Source organism: Chlamydotis macqueenii, chromosome 6 (assembly GCF_036417535.1).
Source record: "Chlamydotis macqueenii isolate bChlMac1 chromosome 6, bChlMac1.mat, whole genome shotgun sequence".
Lineage (NCBI taxonomy): Eukaryota > Metazoa > Chordata > Aves > Otidiformes > Otididae > Chlamydotis > Chlamydotis macqueenii.
In genome coordinates this window covers 30742564-30763199 of record NC_141561.1, presented here as the reverse complement: position 1 = coordinate 30763199, position 20636 = coordinate 30742564, and the positions used below count along the sequence as shown (strand labels likewise).

At 45.2% G+C, this 20636-nt stretch overlaps 1 protein-coding gene across 2 annotated transcripts in view; it reads right to left on the bottom strand.

The window, feature by feature from the left end:
• SATB2 (SATB homeobox 2) overlaps positions 1-20636 on the bottom strand; it is a 127784-nt gene that overhangs the window by 22094 nt on the left and 85054 nt on the right. For both annotated transcript variants that reach the window (XM_086750980.1, XM_086750979.1), the window contains exons 8-10: positions 16728-16940; positions 11794-11949; positions 471-668 (exon numbers count right to left, since the gene is read on the bottom strand). In XM_086750980.1, the coding sequence (XP_086607106.1) occupies positions 471-668; positions 11794-11949; positions 16728-16940 (567 nt within the window). The remainder of the gene's footprint in view (positions 1-470; positions 669-11793; positions 11950-16727; positions 16941-20636) is intronic.

Below are 20636 nucleotides of genomic sequence, written 5' to 3'. Positions count from 1 at the left end.
ACTCTTCAAAATCCCTGTTACCCATGCATGGACAAACTTCCTCTCCTACCCTCCTACTTTTCCTGAAGTGTTATCTGGCTCCTTTGAACAAGCTGTAGTTGCCTGTTGGCCACCATTTGAGAGTGGGTATCAGGGGTGCTCAGGTGCTGTCAGGAGTGAGTGACCAAGTCCCCAGTCCTGCTCTGCTTCCTAAATAACTGCACACTTCTTGCTGTTGCGGAGGAACACATTTGTACTCCTCTAAATGTCAGCAGCTTTAGACAGCTGAATTGTGTTTCAGCCATAAAACAACTACTGACACCAAGGGAGCTCCATAAGGGAGCTGTGGCTTGCATGCAGCCCTATGGACAGACAAAAACTGGTGTGTCTCAACCTGCAAAGCAGAAGGAAGCTGGAACCAGTTCCTCCTCTCTACCTCTGACAGCTGTTCCCCCTCCCCGACACCCTGAGGAGGAAGTTAGCGCTCTGACCTGCACGGGCTCAGGAGTGAGCTGGACAACGTGCTGCATACGCTCACTGTGGTGATGTCTGGATTCTTCCTCATAGATCACGTCCCTCTCATGCTGGGGAAGGTTCAGGAAGCGGCGAATGGTGCAGAGGTTCTCCCAAAGGGTGCGGTTTTCCGGACTTGGGTTTTCTTTCCAGCGAAGCAGCTCACACAGCCAGCCCTGAAATGGTAGGGTCAGCAAATTAATTCACTGAGCAGCGAGGAACCAGATGTGAGTGGAAGGTCAGCCACACTTAAAGCTCTATGCTGCAAGTTTTGCTGGTCTCAACTCTGCAGAACCCCCCATACCCTCCGCTGCCCTTTGGTCTCAACGAATCCTTGATATATTTTATTTCCTGCAAGTTGGAGAAACAGAAACAACCAGCAGTGCTTAACAGTAACCAGAAACCACAGCATCTTGCCCTCTGTCATAATCATACCATGTTTAAAATGCTCAGATACAAATAATTTTCCTATAGAAAACCAGAGTTGAAATAAAGGTGCATCTCCACTTCCATTTCAGAGCCCCTTTAATTCTTCATCCAAGCAAGAGAAAAGGAGACACAACCCGTGAGACTAACAACCCTTATGCTAAGGGTTGCAGCTGCAGGACCAGAAATTCAACCACTACTGAAAACGTTTAGAAGAAGATACCATCAAGTAACGACCTCTAATCTGCTGTCAGTCTGTTGCATTGACTCCCCCAGCTCTTAACTCCACTACAATCTGACACCTTTAAATAATCAATTAGCCACTTAGAAGATGCAACCTGACAGAAGGGTTTATCATTTAGCAGGAAAGCAGCAAACAGGGTCCTGCAGAAGTTACTAGAGAAATCAAGACACTAGGTGGAGGTAATTCTAAACCCAACTACAGATGATAATAACAGTAGATTTTATTCCTGCTATGTTAAGGTTAGTTTGAAATGCCTTCAAAAAGTTACCACTGTGTGAAATCCTGTAGGACCCCTCCACAGGGGCTGAGAGCTCAGACCTCTGGCGGAAGAAGCACCAGTGCTTCAGGAAGAGGAAACCACTGTAAAACACAAGGCCAACCAGAGAGCACAATGGCAACAGATGTAAGGTGTGGACAGCCCTGCGTGTGTTGAGCACGTGTGGCGGCGACCCGGCATTCCCAGCGGGTTAACCAGGGACAGCGGCTCTTACTGCACCTGCCCGGGTCGGGGGGACACGACCAGCCCTGTCCTGCCTGCCAGCAGCCAGCCCTGCTCGGGGCTGGGGACAGCAACTCCCCTCCTGTGCCTGCACGCAGGAGACACAATGCAAATGACAGAATATGAGAAGATAATGCTGAGGATGCTGTCAACGCGCCTTACTGACTCCTGTCAAAATATTTTACCTAGCAGCTCTATAATCCATCATCTTTGAGCTACAACTCAGCATTCTGACACCATTTTGACAGGCACCTTACAATACCTAAAAGATAGCTTGATCAATGCTAAAAACGTTCAGTGCAGGAAGTAGCCCAAACTGTATTTTTCCGAACAGCAACCAGAGCAAGCTGAACAGCCAGGTTCATTACTGGCCCATGTGGGGTTTTTTTGGTGTTGCTTTTTTGTGTAACGACTTGTAAGCCATTGACAACTTCTACCGTGCACTCTAAACCCCGTATATAATATCATAAGCCGTTGTTTGTTTTACTCTCCGCTGTGTCTTCTGCCTTCACCCCCCCAAAAAAGGCAAGATTTGATTATCTCCGCTGCATCAGCCAAGACAGCAACACCAGCTGTTCTCATTGTGCAGCCTCTTCCTCACGGCCTACATGTTAATAACCTGATCATTCCATTTTCTCCTTCAACTGCCGGCTGCAGCACAGCGAAGAGACAAAAACCCAGGCCCATCTGCAGCAGCTGTAGGCACTGAACTGTGAAGCCACCAGGGATTTATAAACTAATCTGTAACACAACACTGCCTTGTTTTTACAAGTGAGAGGCCACATTTGTGCAGACCTGATCTTTTCTTGCAATAAACTAGGAGGGCTGGGGGGGTGTGCAAGGATGAAAACGAGATATCTAATCATCTACTTACAGAAAAAAAAATCTGTGTTATATTTTCAAAGTATTCTGACAGTTTTTCAGGTGATCTCTCAGCCAGGTGATGTCTGCATTTTAATGTGGTCTGGCCACATCCCTTGCCTTCAGTTCTCCTCTTTGCCTTTCATCTGCCCAGAAAGCCCCTAAAACTTTCACTCTTTTAGAGAAAAGAGAGGAATAAAATCTCGCAGCTCCATGGTGTTTTCTCAGGGGTTCCTCCATACAAAGGAAATAATTTTTGAAACGGAAAATAAACCATCTGCGGAAAAAATAAGCTCCCGTTTCTCCCTCTTTTCAGTGATCTGAGTAAGTCTCCAACTGAACTCTTTCAGATGTTTCAAGCAGGTATGTTTAACACCTCCCAAAGGATGCTGCAGCACGAAGCCAATCGTTTAACAGAAAATACCCACAAAACCCTGCATCTGGTGGAGCCGGAGCCCCGCGCGGGGCAGGCCCAGGGGAGGCCGGCTCCTGGGGCTCTCCCGAGGGCCGTGGGGCTCTGCGTGGTGCCTGGCTCCGAGGCAGCCCGGGGATGGCTTGGCAGGGCCACCTCCTCTTCCCAAAGTTGGACCTGCTAGCCCAATGGTGACTGCTGCACTTTGATTTATCTGTCCTGTTATAATCAGCGCTCATTACAATCACTTAGAGCAACACTACAGGCCTCATTATGGACTAGGCACTCGCTGCCATTAGTCTTTAAGAAGGATAGCGCTCAATTTGCCTGGCAACATGCGAGGTCTTGACCTTGGAGCTATTAGGGAAAAGATTAGACTGCAGTGTGACCATGTGTGCAGACATGAGCAAACCAAATTAATTTCTGGCAAAGGGAGGCAGCACCAAAGACCCCGCCATCCTGAGGACACCTGAGAACTTCTCCATTCCCCAAAGGAGATAAGCTAATGGCACGTTTAAAGGAGCCTGGTTCTGAAGGTGAAGCACATCCGTGGTATTTAGAGGGATATTAATCCAGTTTCCCCACAAAGTATTTGCTTGGCTGATCAGATTAAGGGATCTAGCCTTCAACAGCACACCCCCTCCACAGCAGGCCCCAAGAAATCTGTGATACTTCACAGCCTCAGACATATTGCACCATGTGTACCCAGCTGCTACAATAATTAGCTTATGAATGTATCAGCTGGTTCTGTGATTTTTATAAATAATAACTAACCTACAGAGCAGAAAGATTTTCATGAGCCTAATATTAGCAAGAAATTGCAAGGTGTGCCTAACTCTGAATTGTCATTGTGCTAAATGCCCTGTCTTCTCTCACGTTGCGCGGGACTGGATCTCCCCCAACGCCATTTATAAATATTTATTTTTGCAATGGCAATGGCAATGTATTTGCGGCAGCTTTCTTCACAACAGCCATCATTCGCTCACCCCCACACATACACAGGCGTACCCACTGTGTGCATGTGTACACTTATCTGCATCAAAGCTGTCCTTTCATTGCTCTTTTCCTATCCTCCCCTTTATTTATTCAAGCATTCATTCTCTCGCCCATCCGTTCAAGACCCTATCTATCCGTCTATAGGGCTGCTTATTAGGCGATAGCTTCGGCTAATACGTGAGAAAACACAGGGCTGCAGCTTACTCACACATTCTTTATGATGGCAAGTGACTGCCTTTCCCATGCACAGATGAAAAGCCTGCATTGGATTTTAAAAATTATTTATTTAAATAATCTTAGCACGCCATCCAAGAAAGTTTTGCAGTACCAGGCAAAAAAAAGAAAAAAAAAGTGTAAATGTCAAATAAAACAGTGACAGATGACAGTATTCTCTATTGAATAGCACCGTTTCTTCGTGCATGTTCAATGAGAACTCATGAATTATTAATAGGCAAAATCTCCTTTTTCTGTTAAAAATCTCAACTTCGGGGTTTTTGGTTGTAATTTTTTAAATTTTCTTTTATTTATTTCTTTGGGTCTGTGTATGTTACACAGAGCTTTCCGGGAGAATTACTTCACTTAAGAAATGTTAACATACAGAAATCTTGGAGCTACAGCCATTCACAGTGAATTTTCATCTCCAGCTACATTTATTGGCACGAAGAAGGAAAAGCGAAGGAGACGCTATCTCACCACCTTTTCCCCCACTCATCCACATCTGAGCTCACTGCATTACAAGTAAATCCAACTTCTGTGAATGTATCTGAAAATCTAACAAATAGCACATCCTTCCCCGGATCTGTGATACGCTGTGTTTCTGATCCTGCCTCCTCTGCACATCGCAAGTCTCGCTCCACCGCACAAACAGCCCCCTTGACGGCCACAGAGGTACCAGGAGAGTCTGACATGTGCCAGTCTCAGTATGGGTGGCAGAATCCGGCCCTTAATGTCAGCTTCTAAGGTTTTAAATGGGAATGTCTTCCATTAAAAATAAAGAGGAGGAAAACCAGCACAATTAAAGGATGCTTTTGGCTCTGCAGTCAGGCACACCCAGTGCTTGTGGTTACAAGGAATTCTGCTCAGAAGTTCCTTTATTTCACCCCAAAACTTCTAGAGGCATCGAGAACGCAGCCCAATTTAGCTCATTAGAGAGAGCTGCAGAGAAGTGCTGGCCTCTATTTTTGTTGTTCTCATGAGACAAGATAAACATTTTCTAAGCATTTTATTTGATAAAACAAATAATATCATATTAATGTCCTATTTTTAACCTCTCTCTCAGTCTCCTAATCAAATACATTTCCACATAGCTAAGCAAACAACAACAAAAATCTGCAGGAAGCCAGCCATTCCCATTGTGCTTTTATGCTGTTAAAGAAACAGCATACTTACTCCACCAAAGCATCAGCCTTGGTGCACTCAAACCCCCTTGAGGGACAGTTAGCTGGTGCAGCAAGCGCAAGCCGTATTCTCTGCCGCTTATCCCTGAGCCCTTTTTAGCAGCTCGACCCTTTCACTTTTGCTAGGCCTACCCTTGAGCAGGGGAGGCTGCTCTGGTAGCCAGAGGTACCTGACTGAAACACAGTCAGGTTTTCCAGAGCTCAACAAAGGTATGCACAAATATCCTGGTCCCCAAAACTGCTTCCTGCAGATCCGCTGACTTGCAGTTAGCCAAGGACCAAATTTCTGATTAAAGGACAAGTGGGCATCTGGGAAGAGTTCAGGCTCAGTTACGCTGGGGCTACAGGACAGCGCTTACACTTCCAGCAGCATCTTTACTGAGAGCCATCGCAGGAGGTGGCAGCTGGGTGTCCGTGGTGACTCAGTGACAGGCAGCCTGTCTGCTCAGGCTGGACCACGAGGCACTTCCAGCCTGGATAAAACTGCAATCAAACTGACCTTGTGCTTCCCTGTAGTTACACTGAAATTATTAATAATAATACAGTTAGTTTTCTACGCTGACATTTTCTGGGGTCTCCAGTGAAAGCATGAGTAGGCAAATGAAGAGTTTTCAGTAAGAGTGATTCAGGAATAAATTTCAAAAATAAATGTAAAAGGCCATTTCCTCACCCACATCATCAGTGCAGAAAATGTCAACATATGTGACAAAAGGAAAAAAAAAAACCAGCAATGATCGATGCAAGTCTTGAAAGATTAGGAAAGAAATGGTGCATTCCCCAGAGAAAGCTCCCTTTCTACACAGGATCACAGGAGTCCTCGGGACACACTTCCTCAGCCTCCCTTTCCTCCACTCAGTTTGGGACTCTGCAGTGTGAAATGAGCCAGAAAATATTCAGCTCTTGTTCCTTAGTCGCCAAACTCTCTTTCCATGAATCCAATAAGTGTCTATTAAAATAAATAAACCCCCTAATGGTTCAAGATAACCTAATCAAGAAAGCTGAAATGGATAAAAGACTAACTGTAACGGAGAGTTCTGTCATGGCTTCAATGAATTCTTGATGAGGGCCGGGGGAGTGGGACTGAACCTGAGAAGCTTTACTTGGAGCGTTTTGATACAGTTCAAGGTTAATCACCCAACAGACTGGATTTTCCCAAATGCTTGGTACTTTTCCTTCTCCAAAAATTAGAGGCAAAACTCAAGGCACTTTCATGAGGGCCAGTTTCTCACCACCCTTATAAAACACAAAACAAGACAAAAAAATCATTGAGGTACATGAGCCCTGACATGTCTTAGATTCATGGGAACACCACATCTGCTTACAGCTCTTGGCCTCAGAGGAAAGGAGGCTGTGCACTGAGGATATTTCCAGCATGCCAAGTTCCAACTAGCTTCTCCCCACACTGGAGACAAAGTGTGGGCTTGTGGTTAGGGCAAGCAGCCTGCCATCAGCTCCCAGGTCTGCCAAGGACTTCCTGAGCAAAGCCCCAGCTCCACAACTGTCCCTGCTTTGCTCAGCTGCCGAGAGCCTAACAGATGCTGCAGATGCTGTCCTGGATGGGGGTCACACTGTGACTGCATACAGAAGTGTATAAAAAAGAAGCTAACATCCAAAGGTATTTCAAAGAAACTTTAAGTTCGGACAAGGAGAGAAATGACTTTCTGTATTTCCTCCATATGTAACAAGAACACCAAAATATGCCTCAGCTGTAGGGCTTCACAGCATCATAAAGGCACTGAGATGCTAGAGCAGTAAGAAGCGCCCGATACACATACACTATATAGACTAGGCATCTTCACCACAAGCTCTTTTTTCTAGCTGTTGTTCATCATCACTGGAAGCTATTTAGTTTAAAGGCACAGAAAATACCTATTATAAGCTAAAAGGGGGAGAGAAGGCCTCTCCTCATCATATCAATGGAATACAAGGGCATATAAGTTGGGAAGAAAAGAGAAGGAATGAGAAAATAAGGGGTTTCTAGAGCTAACGCTGCCTCAGAGTGATGCTGCTCATCCCTCTCGCAGTAGCTCTATTTTCTTCTCTGCACATGGGTGGGAGGTGAGGGCCTGGGCAGGTGGCCATGGTGCTGAGACCCATCTAGCACAGGCTCCTACTGGGGGGCTAACACTCCCCTTGGCCAGTGAACAGGCTGCCAGACATCCTGGCAACGAGGCAGGGATCTCAGCGTGAAAAGGAAAAGTCAGAGGAAAGGCGAAGAACTGTCGTTGTGATTTCTGTTCACAGCCCTGCATTTCTCTTAACCTGAAGGGCCTCAACTGAAGGGGCTTTCTGTCCCTAGCCTCCACCCCCCACACCCCGGGTCAAATTTATTTTTTGTTTGTTCATTTTTAAATAGGGCAAAGATACGAACCAGAGACAGAGACAGACCAGAGCTTTGCCAACTTAACTTTTTTTTCAAATGTTGCTCTGTGGGGTCTCTCTTGCTTTACTGTGGTGCAACTGGAACAAGTTCCAGGCCCTTGAGGAAGAGTTTCAGTTTCCAGGGTTTACTTTTTGTTTTCACTGGACTGGTGAAGGTCAAACCCTTCCACTTGCCCTACCCGGGGCAGATCCCCAGCAGCACGTGCCCCACTTCCCCATGCTGCCTCAGCCTGATTAAGGAGAGTCTCTTGCCCTGGGAGACCTGTGGGAGTTCAGTCTACACGTTCATACAAATATTGCCATCCCTCAGACTGTCAACAAGGGCTCCAGCCAGCTATGCCCACTGTTTATTTTGATAGTGACTGTTTATTATGAACAGAACTACATTCCTAAACTCATTTTGCACAGACTAAGAAAAAAACTGAGCCCAGCACAGCCTGTGCTAGGACTCTCATTAGCAGAGGTCAGAGAGGCGATGCTGCTGCACAGTATTACAGAAGCGCTGGCATGTGGTCACAGGGGAAATGGTTTTCCTGAAGGTGGACTGCAGAGCAGTTGCAGAACTGGATGTAGAAGCCAGTTTTCACAACTGACAGTCCAAACCCGAAGTGACCCAAGGTCAAAGTTTCTGTCTGTCCCACTGCCCAGCTCTGGAGACACCCAGGCCACCCAAACCCCTCTGAAATGGCACACTGGAAACCCATCTCCTTGTGAATTAAATACAACCAGGAGAGCCCAAAGTGCAGGCTGGAAACCAAATCTTGGTGTTCTGGCCGCACTCAGAAACACTCCCAGTGTGATAATACAGGTCCCAGGTTCAGCCATTTCAAGGACAAAGGGCACTAGCAGGCAGGATCCCCAGAGAAGCGTGAGGTCCAGTGGGTGCATCGCTAACAGCTGGCAACTAAAATAGGATGACAGCTTTGGAGGCTGTGTTTGGAGGACACTGAGGCCCTCAGCTCCTGCTGCCTTCAAAAATACAAAGGGATGCACAGCACTTCACAAACCAGACTAAAAACGTCTAGATACAAGTTGCAAGGAATAAAATGCATATTAAGATAAGTAAGTGATTAACAAGTCAATGTCTAAAATGAATGGCTTGAGATCTTTATGAAGATGGATTCCCTTAAAGAAGTCTCACCACACTACGCTGGTACCTCTGTGAGGCCCTGTTCCTTGCATTTATGTTGACTTGTGAGCTCTGTGATTTGTAACCTCAGTTTCTAGCAATTGCCCTTCCCTTTAGTTGCTGAATTGAGACTCTGCCATGACTGAAGTATAAAGATGGCTACTTGTTAAATTAGAGGTCAATTAATTCCATCAGTAGATGATGCCACTTGCAATAACTGCTCTCAGTGGGTACCACTCTTCCTGTACGAAGACAGAAGATGAAATGAGGCCTCCATTGGCTCTGGATGCTCTCTTGGGTACATGACATACAGCCCTGTGTATAAAATGTCAAAACAGCCCTGTCGGAGATTCACTGGCTGCTAAAACTGTGAAGATCTCACAGCACCGTGGATTGCTGTTGACAGAACCACAGCGCCCAACATAACACATGCCTTGTTAGCAAACTGGAAGCCTCTCAGTAGTCTGGGGTGAGGGAATAATAGAGGAAGCCAATGCAACGCAAGCCAGGCCTGTGGAGAACAACAAGTGAACGAACCTTGGCGGAGAGTCCAAGCAAACCCTCAGACTAGCTCTTTCTTCCCCTCTTTCAAACTCTCTCTTCCGCAAACATGGGTGGTTTTCAATGAGTGCTTCCCACCATGAAACTCAGTTGCTGAAATCAGCAGCATCTTCACCAGAAGTACCCGCGACTGGCACAACTGACCTGGGAAAGCCCCACTACTGGTTTTCAGGCAAGCTAGACCTAAGGCAACACGCCGACCATCCCACCATGCCAGTGGCTCTCCCTTACACAAGCAGCTGTGTCCTTGCTTTTGGCACTCCTCCTGGAGTGCCACAGGGCACCCCAGCCAGCGGCGGGACCCCACAGGCATGCCAAGCCAGGCCAGGGGGCAGGCACACAGGTGGGCTTTGGGGCAAGGGGAAGCCCCGTACCGCTATGGCGCTTGGCTGCGGCTTCTCTGTCCCTGCTGTCCAGTGCCCCCATAAAGCACTTTCATGCTCCAGCAGAGCACTATGACATCTCAGCATGGCGAATGCTGGGTCATCCCAGGGAGCCAGTATTGCCTTGGCAGGGCTGTGAAACAAAAGAAACATCAGCCTTAGAAACGCTTCTTTATTCGCTGCTGCTGAAGAAACAAAACCTTTATGTGCAATAACTTTGCTTTAAACAATAACATTTGTGGATCCTGTTCTTAACACTTTGCATCTGGCTTTCAAAATTTGCCCTGTTCCTTTTCCACGTGAAAGACGACGGGGCTTATTTTTGTTTTGGTGCTGGTGTGCAATGCTGCCAGAGAAGCGCACTCAAGCTGGCACAGACCGAAGCTGGTGAGCCACCCAAATTATTGTTGGGTGGTTCAGTCCCTCTCTATTTCAAGAAGCCTCTGGGTATAATGACAGGAAGCTTGCAGGCAATTTTAAGCCAAACCTCAGAGAGGCTGGCATTCAGTCTGTGTTAAACACTCCTTATTAAAAGCTGTCCACTCTGGATTCTGGGTGGAACTTTGATATCTGCATGGAGTAAAGAACAAGGGGCACGTTTGCAAAATCAATTGTGCAGTTTTTATATTTACTGCACGTTTACCACATATGTCATTTATTACACAGTGGAAAACCGTTAAATGCACAGTAGTTGTGCCAAGTGGCATTATGCTTTTAACAGCTTTATTCGTTTAACAGCTCCAGTTCTCATTATATTTTGCCATGTGGTACATGAGATTTTTATGCATTTAACAGTTTAAGAGGGTTCCATGGTATTTTCCTTTTATGTATTTCATACTGTGCCTGGGATTTTGTTGGGGGGTAGAGGGGACTGTAACCCCGATACTCTGACAAGAGAAAGTAAAAGGCAGAGAAAATTAATGATTAAATGACGAAGGAGAAATGAATCAGACTTCCATGTGTCAGGGCACAAATACCTGTAACAAGGACAAGGCTCTCCCATGTGCTTTCATAGTCTTTGATGCTTCATTTATACACCTTTCAGCCTCTTATTTTGCATCTGCTTTAATGACTATGATGTTGTTTCTCTGCACAGAGGAAAAGAAAGCATGTATTTTGCAGAGTGCATGCATCTAGGTACTTCTGTCGCACTCTCTCATTGTCACAGACACATTTGTCCACTTCTGTGTGCGTATTGATGCCCTTTCCTCGCACAACCGAGTAATTTAATCCAGGATCAGAAGCAGCCTTTCTCACTGAGTAAACAACTCCTTCCAATGGTCTCCAATCCACTTGCTGCCCTTCCTACAAAAAATTCTGTCTGTCCTCCTTTTCACAAAATCCCTTCTGGTGCATTATATTTTTTTAAAGAGTTGGATGAAATTTTTAAATTAATGGATTCTCTTCAAGAATTTCACCCTGACCTAGGTTTGCCCACATGTATTTTTTACACCCAAGGTGGAAATTAATCCAGGAGAACTCACTGCAGTGTTCTCTCATGCCTTTCTGTAAAAATGATTGGATCTGATGTGAATTATTCACATGGCAATACCGTATGCAGCATATACAACACGCAAAAAAAAAGAAAACACCTGCCTAATATGTGGTTTCCCATTGCCTTCCCTAAGTTAATGACTTAAGAAAATAGTTTCTTTACCTGTCAAATGAGAAAGATATCATCATTTTGAAAGGTCCTTGACCCACTAGCATAGGTGTAAGTTATATACCACAAGCGGGAAAAGACATGCGTGTTTGTACAAAAGGGGAGAAAAAGCTTGGCTGTGAGCTGATCCTTTCCTCAGCCTGTTTTAAAAGGGAAAAGGAAACCACTTAAACAGCCAAAAGCCAAAAACACGACAGGTTCCCCAGAGATGAAGATTATTACTATTGTAGGAACAGATGTATTTTTATTGGTGGGAGGAGGAGATGGGTCTAGTTCCAAACCCAGAATTTGCTTTAAAAACAAAATCCCAAAAAGCCCCGCAACAATGAAATCCCCTCTGCCACTCACCTGACTTTTATTGGCAGCCACTTTGGCAAACAGAGCTTGAGATACCTTGGCCCTTTTCATCTCCTGTTGGATCTCGTCATAAATGGCAGCTGTGATGTTGACGTTGGCGCCGTCCGCCTTAATGGGGAGGTCTGTTGTTGGTGTCGAGGTTTTGGCCTACCAAGAGACCATGAAAATAATAATTAAAAAAGTGCTGCTTTCAGCCCAGCCATCTGTGCAGAAATTATCAAAGGATTTCAGTCAGCTGATGCCAAACTGCATTAGCTACAGAGGGACACTTCCTGTCCATTATTCTAATCAGGTTAATTGTGATTGGAAATAATTGCAGTGCATTCCTATAGGACCTGCGAGGCCCTGTCAACTCTCCCCCTCTCCCTCTCCCAGCATGTTTATTGAGCAGCTCAACAACACGACAGGTAGCCGGGGCACGCGGCTGCAGGCAGTTGCTGAAGTTGGCTTTGCCAGCCAGCTACTGCGGCAGAGGCACCAGCCTCTACCTTCTCCCCCCTCTCTAAAAGTGGCCTACACCTTGGAGGAAGAGGCAATTCTCCCAGAAAAAATGAGTAAATGGGTAGAGGTCTCTAAATAATAAATTATTACTCAATTTAATGCACTCCCTCAAGTCTCCCTCATCCTTTATTAAAACTATACGTATGTCATTTGAGTATGTATGGTTTCCCAGCCTTATCATCATTATGCTAGCCAGACAGTCACCTAATTTCACCTAGGAAATCAGTGGAAACGAAAAAAAAAAATCATTTCATAAAGCCGGGCTTTGGCATGCCTTTGATGTGCTGCCCTCATTCTCCTAAACTCATATTGAGATTCTGTGTATTCCACTGCACTCCTTTTAATTGAATGATTTCCCATCAGCTTCTGTGACAAATGAAGGACAATAACAGACGCTGCCAGTACTTTCCTGGGGCTGGACTACCCCTACAAGGCTTCTATCAATACAGTTCAGCAGGCTGCTACAAGACACTTATTTTAAAGCCCTCGGCCGTGGCGGTCCCCAGAACGCCCTGGCAGGTGAGGGAGCAAGGGAGGTGCGATGCTCACTGACCGCTCCTGGCACCAGCAGCCCCTTGGAGAGACAGAGCTCATCTGTTTTCCTCAGCTCAAAGAGCAGAGATACCAGGGCTGATCACTCTACCCCTTATACCTTTTAAGGGAAATATGTAGGTTACTGATATAAAAATCTGTTTTCTCTTGAGATGTAAAGGTCTTCGGAAACAAAGTGACCTAGGTGGCAAAGCTCACACTTCCCGATAGATCCAAACCTCCCGTAAACCCTGGTGACATTCAGGTATTTGGCCCAATTATAGAACTTTTCAACTGGCCCCTGGTTTTGTGCCAGAGTTGAAGCCTGCCAGAGTACATCTGATGTTAATTTTTAACCAGGCAGACATGCCCAAGTGCCTATTTGTTAATGGGAAGGTTAACTAGGCAAGACCAAACCTTCTGAACTTCTTCTGTTTTGCTGCCATCCAAACCTTCCTCTCTCTAACGTCTTTTTTGTACCAAAGACCACGTTTATAATGGAGCCAAAATCCTATCAAGACAACAATCTAGACTAATCGCTCTTCCTACCACTTCCAAAGCAAGCTTTAACCAACCTGTACCCTCCCCCTTCCCCCTCCCCAAGCTCAGCCGGCACTCCTTTGGGCTTGTTCTCTGCCTGTCATAGGCAAGACCCACGTAGAAAGGGCCTGAAATTTTCCTGCTCATACTAAGGCCGGCCCACTGCGTTGAGGCAGGGGCAACTGGACGGCAGCTGGGGCAGACTGCAGCCACCTGTGCCCTGAGAGGCCAGTGCTCAACCCACCACCATCCATAGGCCATGAACGCACGCAGGGTACAGCCCAACGGATGGACCAACAGGGACACCATGCTCGGAAATTCAGTGTTGACAGATGAGAGATTGGGCGATTGTGGTAAGAAAACAAGAGAGAGATCATGGGAAGGAAGAAGACTGTCCAAGTCTGTCAGGACTCATTTAATGAAGCTTAATTTTACCAAAGGCCCTGCAGTACTTTGATGGGTATAAAAAAAAGCCTTCCCAGTCGCTGGAGCTGTTGACTAGCGCAGCAGCCGAGGTCACCACGGCCTCAAAGGCTGTTACAGAGGCCTGAGACCCTGAGAACAAGAAAATTAGCACATAAAAGAAAGATTTAAAAATACAGCTCCATCTTGCATGGGTCACCTACACTGCTAGCTCCACAACCACATGTCAGAAAAAGGCCAGCCTTACACACCCTGAAAGCTGGGACATTTTTAATCATCGAAACAGGCAGGGCAACCAAAATATCACAGTCACTAAAATAAAGTACTTATTTTGTGTTACAGGCCTAGATTAAAAACTAGTCTTCACATTAAGGAGTTGGCCTTTATTGAAATGTCTTGTTGCAAACAGAGGGGAAAAAAGCAAAAGGAGTGTTTGCACCCACAGTGCCAGAGCGCTGCAACTCAGCAGCTACTGCTGGTCTTCCACGTGCACGTAATAACCCCAACAGCCCAGAGCCTCTGCCCCACAGCACTTGCACCCGTCTGCTGGATCAATCTGCTCAGGGAAGGTCCAGAGCAGGGGACACCCCGTGAGGGGGGCCCGAGACTGGCTCAGAGTTAGGGAGAGCTGAGCTGGGTTACTCTGTGTGCCCGCACACCTGCCTGCACCACTGCCCCAGAACCAGCACATCCACAGGTATCTGCCAGTTCTGCCCTCCTACCCAGTGCACTCAAGCATCATTCCCAGAAGTACTGCTGCAGGAGATCAGTATCTATGGAAACCACGTTTCCAAATGCCATTCCACCAACTTTTTCGGCACCCTAACGTAATTCCTGAAAGGACAGTACAGCTCCTACCACTCCTGCCCCAAAGCACCCTGCTCCAGTGTAGGTAATACACTTGCCTGGGGAGATGATGCTGCTGGGAATCGCCGCGCTGCATGCGAGGACGGCATTTGTCTCGTCAGAACTAATTCCGGGCATATGGGGAAGCACAGTAGCCGTGCTGCCTGCCTGGGAGCTGGGAAGCAGCCTCATTTGCAGAGGTGTCCAAGTTGTCAAAACAGCACCTGTGCTGACTGGTGCTGGCCCTCTGAGGGCTGGGGAAATGTTATCCAGCGGGCATGAGGCGAGCACTGGGTACACAAACCTTTGTGTGTTGCTTTTGCTGATTAAAAACCTCACAATATTCTAGTGGATTCTTCAAGCCAAAATAAGGCAAGAATGGGCTGCTTTATACTTCTAGAGTATGGTTTTCTAGAAATGCTGAGCTCTTAAAAAGGCAGGCAATATTTCCATTATTTTTATTATGTTCTAGCTGTGGTTAGAACATGGGAAAATATCATATTTTGACAGAGGAATGAGATGGGACAACAGATTCAATTTTTATTCTCACCGATTGCATCTAAACTCTCCATTTCCTTCTGTTATTTGATTCTAGTTGCAAAAACTATTGCAATAAATATGAGTAGGAATAAGCTAATTCTTTCATGAATAAATATAAATGCAGAAAGTGGATACACTACTTAAACATTGAAATAGTTCCCTTTACAATTTTATTTTTAGTGAAAGGTAACTAGAGATAAGAGGTATACGATGAGTTTCCCATGTAATAAAAATTCAGCATCAAATTTAGGTTGGCAGAATACACTTCCTTTCAGTGAAAACAGTTCTTGACATAGAATCATAGAATGGTTTGGGTTGGAAGGGACCTTTAAACGCCATCTAGTCCAACCCTTCTGCAAGGAGCAGGGACACCTTCAACTAGATCAGGTTGCTCAGAGCCCCACATCAAGTGTTGTGGTGAGGAACACCCAAACGCCCAGGTTAAACTGAACAAGCTCAAGAGTTTCTACAAAATCAACACCCTTTTCTTAAGAATGATCAGTCTGCATGTAAAATTACGCTCCCCTCAATGCTTACTTGTTTTTAGCAGCTGCGGCTACAGAATTCAATACGAGAAGCGCTCAGTATAAGCACGGCTAACACAGCCCGAGACTTTGCAGACTACGTGACTGTGAAAGAACCAAAGCAGGAGGGTTATAGAGGCCTGTTTACTAAAGATCAAGAGAAGTCCTACAACTGACCTGTCATGTCTGCACAGTCAGAAATTTCAAACTCAAGTTAAGCAAATGTCATGACAGGAGTTAATCATCATCTCTGTGCAAGCACCCTCGCTTTTTCAGAGTGTAGGTCTGGGACTGCAAGCAGCCTGGGAAAAGGGGGGACGACTATTACAGTGTAGAATGTGGATGCTCTTTCTTAGCGCAAAGGAACAACTTACCCAGGGAAGTGGGTGGCAACAGCACATTAATAAACATGTGCAGTTAAGTCAAATGAGATGACAGGTGGTTTGGAGTTACAAAGCATCATCTTCCTTTCCAGCACCCTGCCCATCTCTATGTTCTGCACTTCAAATAACTATTGTGTAAATCTCTAACTCAAGGACTGTGATTTCCTATACAGATTAAGAAGTGCACTGATTTCTAGCAATGTCTATGTAATTCACTGTCAACATCTGTTCACTACGTACTTTTTATTGCAACATATATGAAGCTCTCCACAAGCCCAGAAATTTCTTCTGTGTTCTGCAGAACATAATGAATGGATACAGATAAAATTTATGTACACTGTCTTTCTAGAATATATTCTGTAATAGCCATTTAGTGGACATATATCAACAGCCTGTAACGTAACGCCCACATGCACTCTTTCAGGCACTAATGTTACATACTTTTTTTCATTTATGGCATTGATTAAAACCAGAGTCAACATCACAATATCTTGCTGAAATCCACTAAATGTCTCTTAACAGCCAATATAAAACCTCACAAAACGATTTCCACAGCTCATCAGGCAAGGGGAAGGGTGGAGAGGAACTCCTTCTCTGGATTAATCCATACAACAGGTAACAAGGGATCGCATCTTACCTGTGGGGTTCTGGAAGAGCTTGGGCTGCTGGCAGCTGAAGACACCATGCTCACGTTGGGGTTCATACTTCTCTCTCTCTCATCCTGATAGATACGATCCCGCTCCGAGTCAGGCAAGTTGAGGAAATTCTGCATTGCCCTTAAGTTTACCAGGAGGGACTGGGAAGCTGTCCTAGGGTCTTCTTCTTTACGCAGGATCTCTGACAACAAGCCCTGGTTCAAAAAATTAAGAAGCCCAGTCATTAAATTTGTTTAGTGCTACCATTTGGGTTGCAATACTGAGAACCTCTCATGGGCTCTCCCAGAGGGGATATTTTGTAGAAAAGTGTTTGTCTTCAGGGGGCTGGAGTTTATTCTGGGACTGTCCTATTCTGGCACTGTAATAAGCTTCTGAGTATGCTGGATAGGAAGGTAGGTGCACGGAGTAGAAGAAATTGCAGTTACCACCAGGTGCTTGCTGCAAATATTTTAGGAGCTGTTAGATCTCTCCCTCTCTCTCTCTCTCTTTACTCGAAGCTGGGAACACTTGGCAATCCTATTCATCTTTGACAAATCTGCCAAGGTTGGTAAATTTAGTTTCGACATTTAAACAGTGCAGGAGGTTTATAAAGAAAAATGTTTGGCTGGTTTTTGATGCTACAGTCCGTTCATTTTGGTTTGGACTGTCATTTCTGAGAAGAGAAAAATGAAGCAATAATAAAGCCTTAGAAACTAGCTTTAGGGATTTAACCCATTCTTTCATGCCTCATCTTAAAATACCACAAGCTTCATATCGCAAGCATGAATTAACACCATCATAATCTAGTTTTTACAAAAGCCATTATTCCAGGAGGTAACCAGCACAGCACTTCCAAAAAAAAAAAAAAAAGGAGAAAAAGAGTTGGAGAGATGAGAATATCATTAAGAGGCTTAAACCTAATGATGGGATTAAATTTATGCATAACTGTACGCACTCAATAGTTCCACAGATTATCTAAAAGCTAAAGGCACAACACACAAACGTGGATCAGGGCCTACAGAAACTACCGGCACACGGCACGTGCCACCAGCTTCCTCCAGGCAGCCCCTTGCTCCCGACATGGCACAAACACGTACTTCACTCCAAAAAGCAGTAACAGCCATTTCCTGAACTATAGATGTTTAAATGTAGTAGTCTGCAAAGCAGCAGAGATGGGTCATTTCTGCCTATCGAGACGACTTATAACAGATCATACGAAACAGAAGTTGGAAGCTTGTTATTTTAAAAGGCTATCGTGCCAGTAATTTCCCTGAGCACTCCAATACCCCTCCCGCCTGCCATGACCCAGAGGCTCTCTGCACCGCCGCTCCCAGGAACGCTGGCCACCAAAGCCGTGTGAAATCCCAGTTGGAGCTCGGAGGGCTCACCTCAGCCTACTGCTGGGAGAGGAGGAACATTCAGCAACCACGTGCAAAGGGACACTGCAGTGCCCTGGACACGATTTAGCTGTCGCTGTTGACGCGAGCGTTTTGCAGCCACTTTACAGCCACGACCGAGGCAAGCTGTCTCATGAGCACAGACAAGGCTTACCCTTTCTTGTAAGAAAAATGTTACTAGAAAACAACCACACAGTCAAAACCCTGTAATATTCAGTCTTAGTTTATTCTCTTTTGTATCAGAGAGTCTCCTCCAAAAAGTTTTGCTAAAACACTGCCACTGTAGTTGGCCAATTAACCAAATGCCAACGTTTTTAGTATATATTGATCTTATTTACCAGAGTTCCTGGCAAAACCAACAGACCAGCAAACAACATATCGGTATCTGCTATTAAACATCTACATTAAAACACATACATGGAAGCTCTACTTCAGCAACATTTACACCAGATGTGCTCACAACAAGCTCCACACACAACCTGAAGGTGTGCTGTACACAGCTCCATCTTTTCAGCTCCTCATCTACACAGTCAAGCTAGGAGATTCCCAATTACATTTTCCTGCAATTATCAGAATAGTTATAAGAAGGACTGGAGCTGGGAATGGAGGCATGGCGGGACCCTTCAGCCAGAAATAGGATCAGAGAGAGAAGGCAACTGGTGAAAAAGATCTACACTGGGGAAAAGTTTGAAGAAGGTGCAGTGCTGGACTGACCCTGGGCTGGCCTCTGGTATTCTCTGCGATCTCAACACAACTGCATGCTCACACTTAGCTTACTCCTCAGGGTTTACAACCCCTCAGGGAAGCTAGGGACATTTTGAAAAGCTTTCCAAAGTTTGCAAGGCTCACAGGCTGAGGGAGATTAACCAAAAAGGGACATTACAGAAGCTTGAAGCCATGACGTGAATGATTCCAAGATCGATATATCAAGTCTCTATTATAATTTTCCCTTAAAGTCAGCAGAAAATTCTCCAAATGCAGTAAATAAATGAAATTTATTTACAGTTCCACACATTCTCTAAATTCTTAATTTCCTGGGTCTTTTAAAGGATAACTTTTTTTTTTTTTTTAAGAAAAGATCAGATTCAAAAATTAACAGGTTTATTTCAAAAGAAAGGTACTTGAAAGCCACTGGAGCTGACTCTAAGACAGCTTTTTCTCCCCCCATCTTAGCCTGGCTAAATTTATGGTCCAATTTCAAAAATGGAGAGCAGAAACATATGTGAAAGCACGCCAGCAATTACTTCGCAGTGCAGTCATTGACTCCCTATGTAAATCAGAGGCTTACAGGTAGCAGTGGCTTGGCCATGGCACTAGGAGCTATCTCACTGCTGGAGGTACTGACTCTTGTTCTTCGAGGCTCTGATTCATCACCAGAAACAGCTTATCATGGGGTAGATTCAGGGGTTTTGAATCCTGGCCTGCGCCTCTTGCCTCTATGAAAGTCTCATCTCTGCTGTCTGGACGTAGCACTATGCTGCACGGCTGCTCAATCACCAGGGTGGGCAGCCGCCGGGAGCATCGCCTGCTCTGGGGAGGGGGCTGTGCTCCTGTCCCCAGCGCCGTGACAGAGGCAGGGCCGAGCCCTGACCCCCCGTGCCCCACTCCAAGCTCACAGGTGGAAAACCTGGTTGCAAAGAGGGTTTTCCTGCAGCTCCTCCAAGCGCTTTGGCAGCATAGGAACCATGTAAACAGCAGGACAGATAATAAGAAAACTGACTCAGAGGGAAAAATCTCATGTCCTCCCGCAAGTGAAGATAAACAACGCTGGTACACACAGTGGCTAGACAGCTGAGTGATAGGGTAGGACAATAAAATAAAGTATCTTGAGAGCAATAATGTTTACAATAATATAATTCTGAGCTACTGAAGTATACACAACTAACCAGTGAGCAATATTATAAAAAATAAAGTGATATTAAATAATCTCTTCAGCATTTTTGTCACCTGCAACAAATTAGGCTTCCAATATGCAAAACATCTTCCTTCCAGAAAAACAAATGATCATGATTTCATTTAATTGTAATTTAATCAGGCATAATGTATTTTTTAAAGTGATATACACCAGGTGTGTGGTGAGGAAACTGGCCCAGCCAGACAAACCCTACTCTTTCTATTTTTGAGAAAACCCTAAAGCTAGCCAAGGACTGTTTTATTTCTGCAAATTATGTTTCTGCTGGAGGGGGTGAGAGAGGGAAACCCACAGCATTCGTATATTTGTTATAAAATTCCATTGGCTAAATTAGCTCATTCCGACTTACTTACATCTCACATATTTAGGAAAAAAAAAAGTAAAAAATTGGCAGTTTGCAGAGTAACCAACTCTGCAAACCTAAAAGATGATCTTCAGGGACTAGAAAGTCTCAGACTGATTTTAAGCAGCCAAATAGATCTCCTACACTGAACACAGCTCGCAGGATGCATTTTAGCACATGCAGCTCAACAATATCTTTGCTTTTCCACTCCTGTGCATCATTTTTAAACCAGGTGCTGAAGAGGCAACTGATTAAAAGT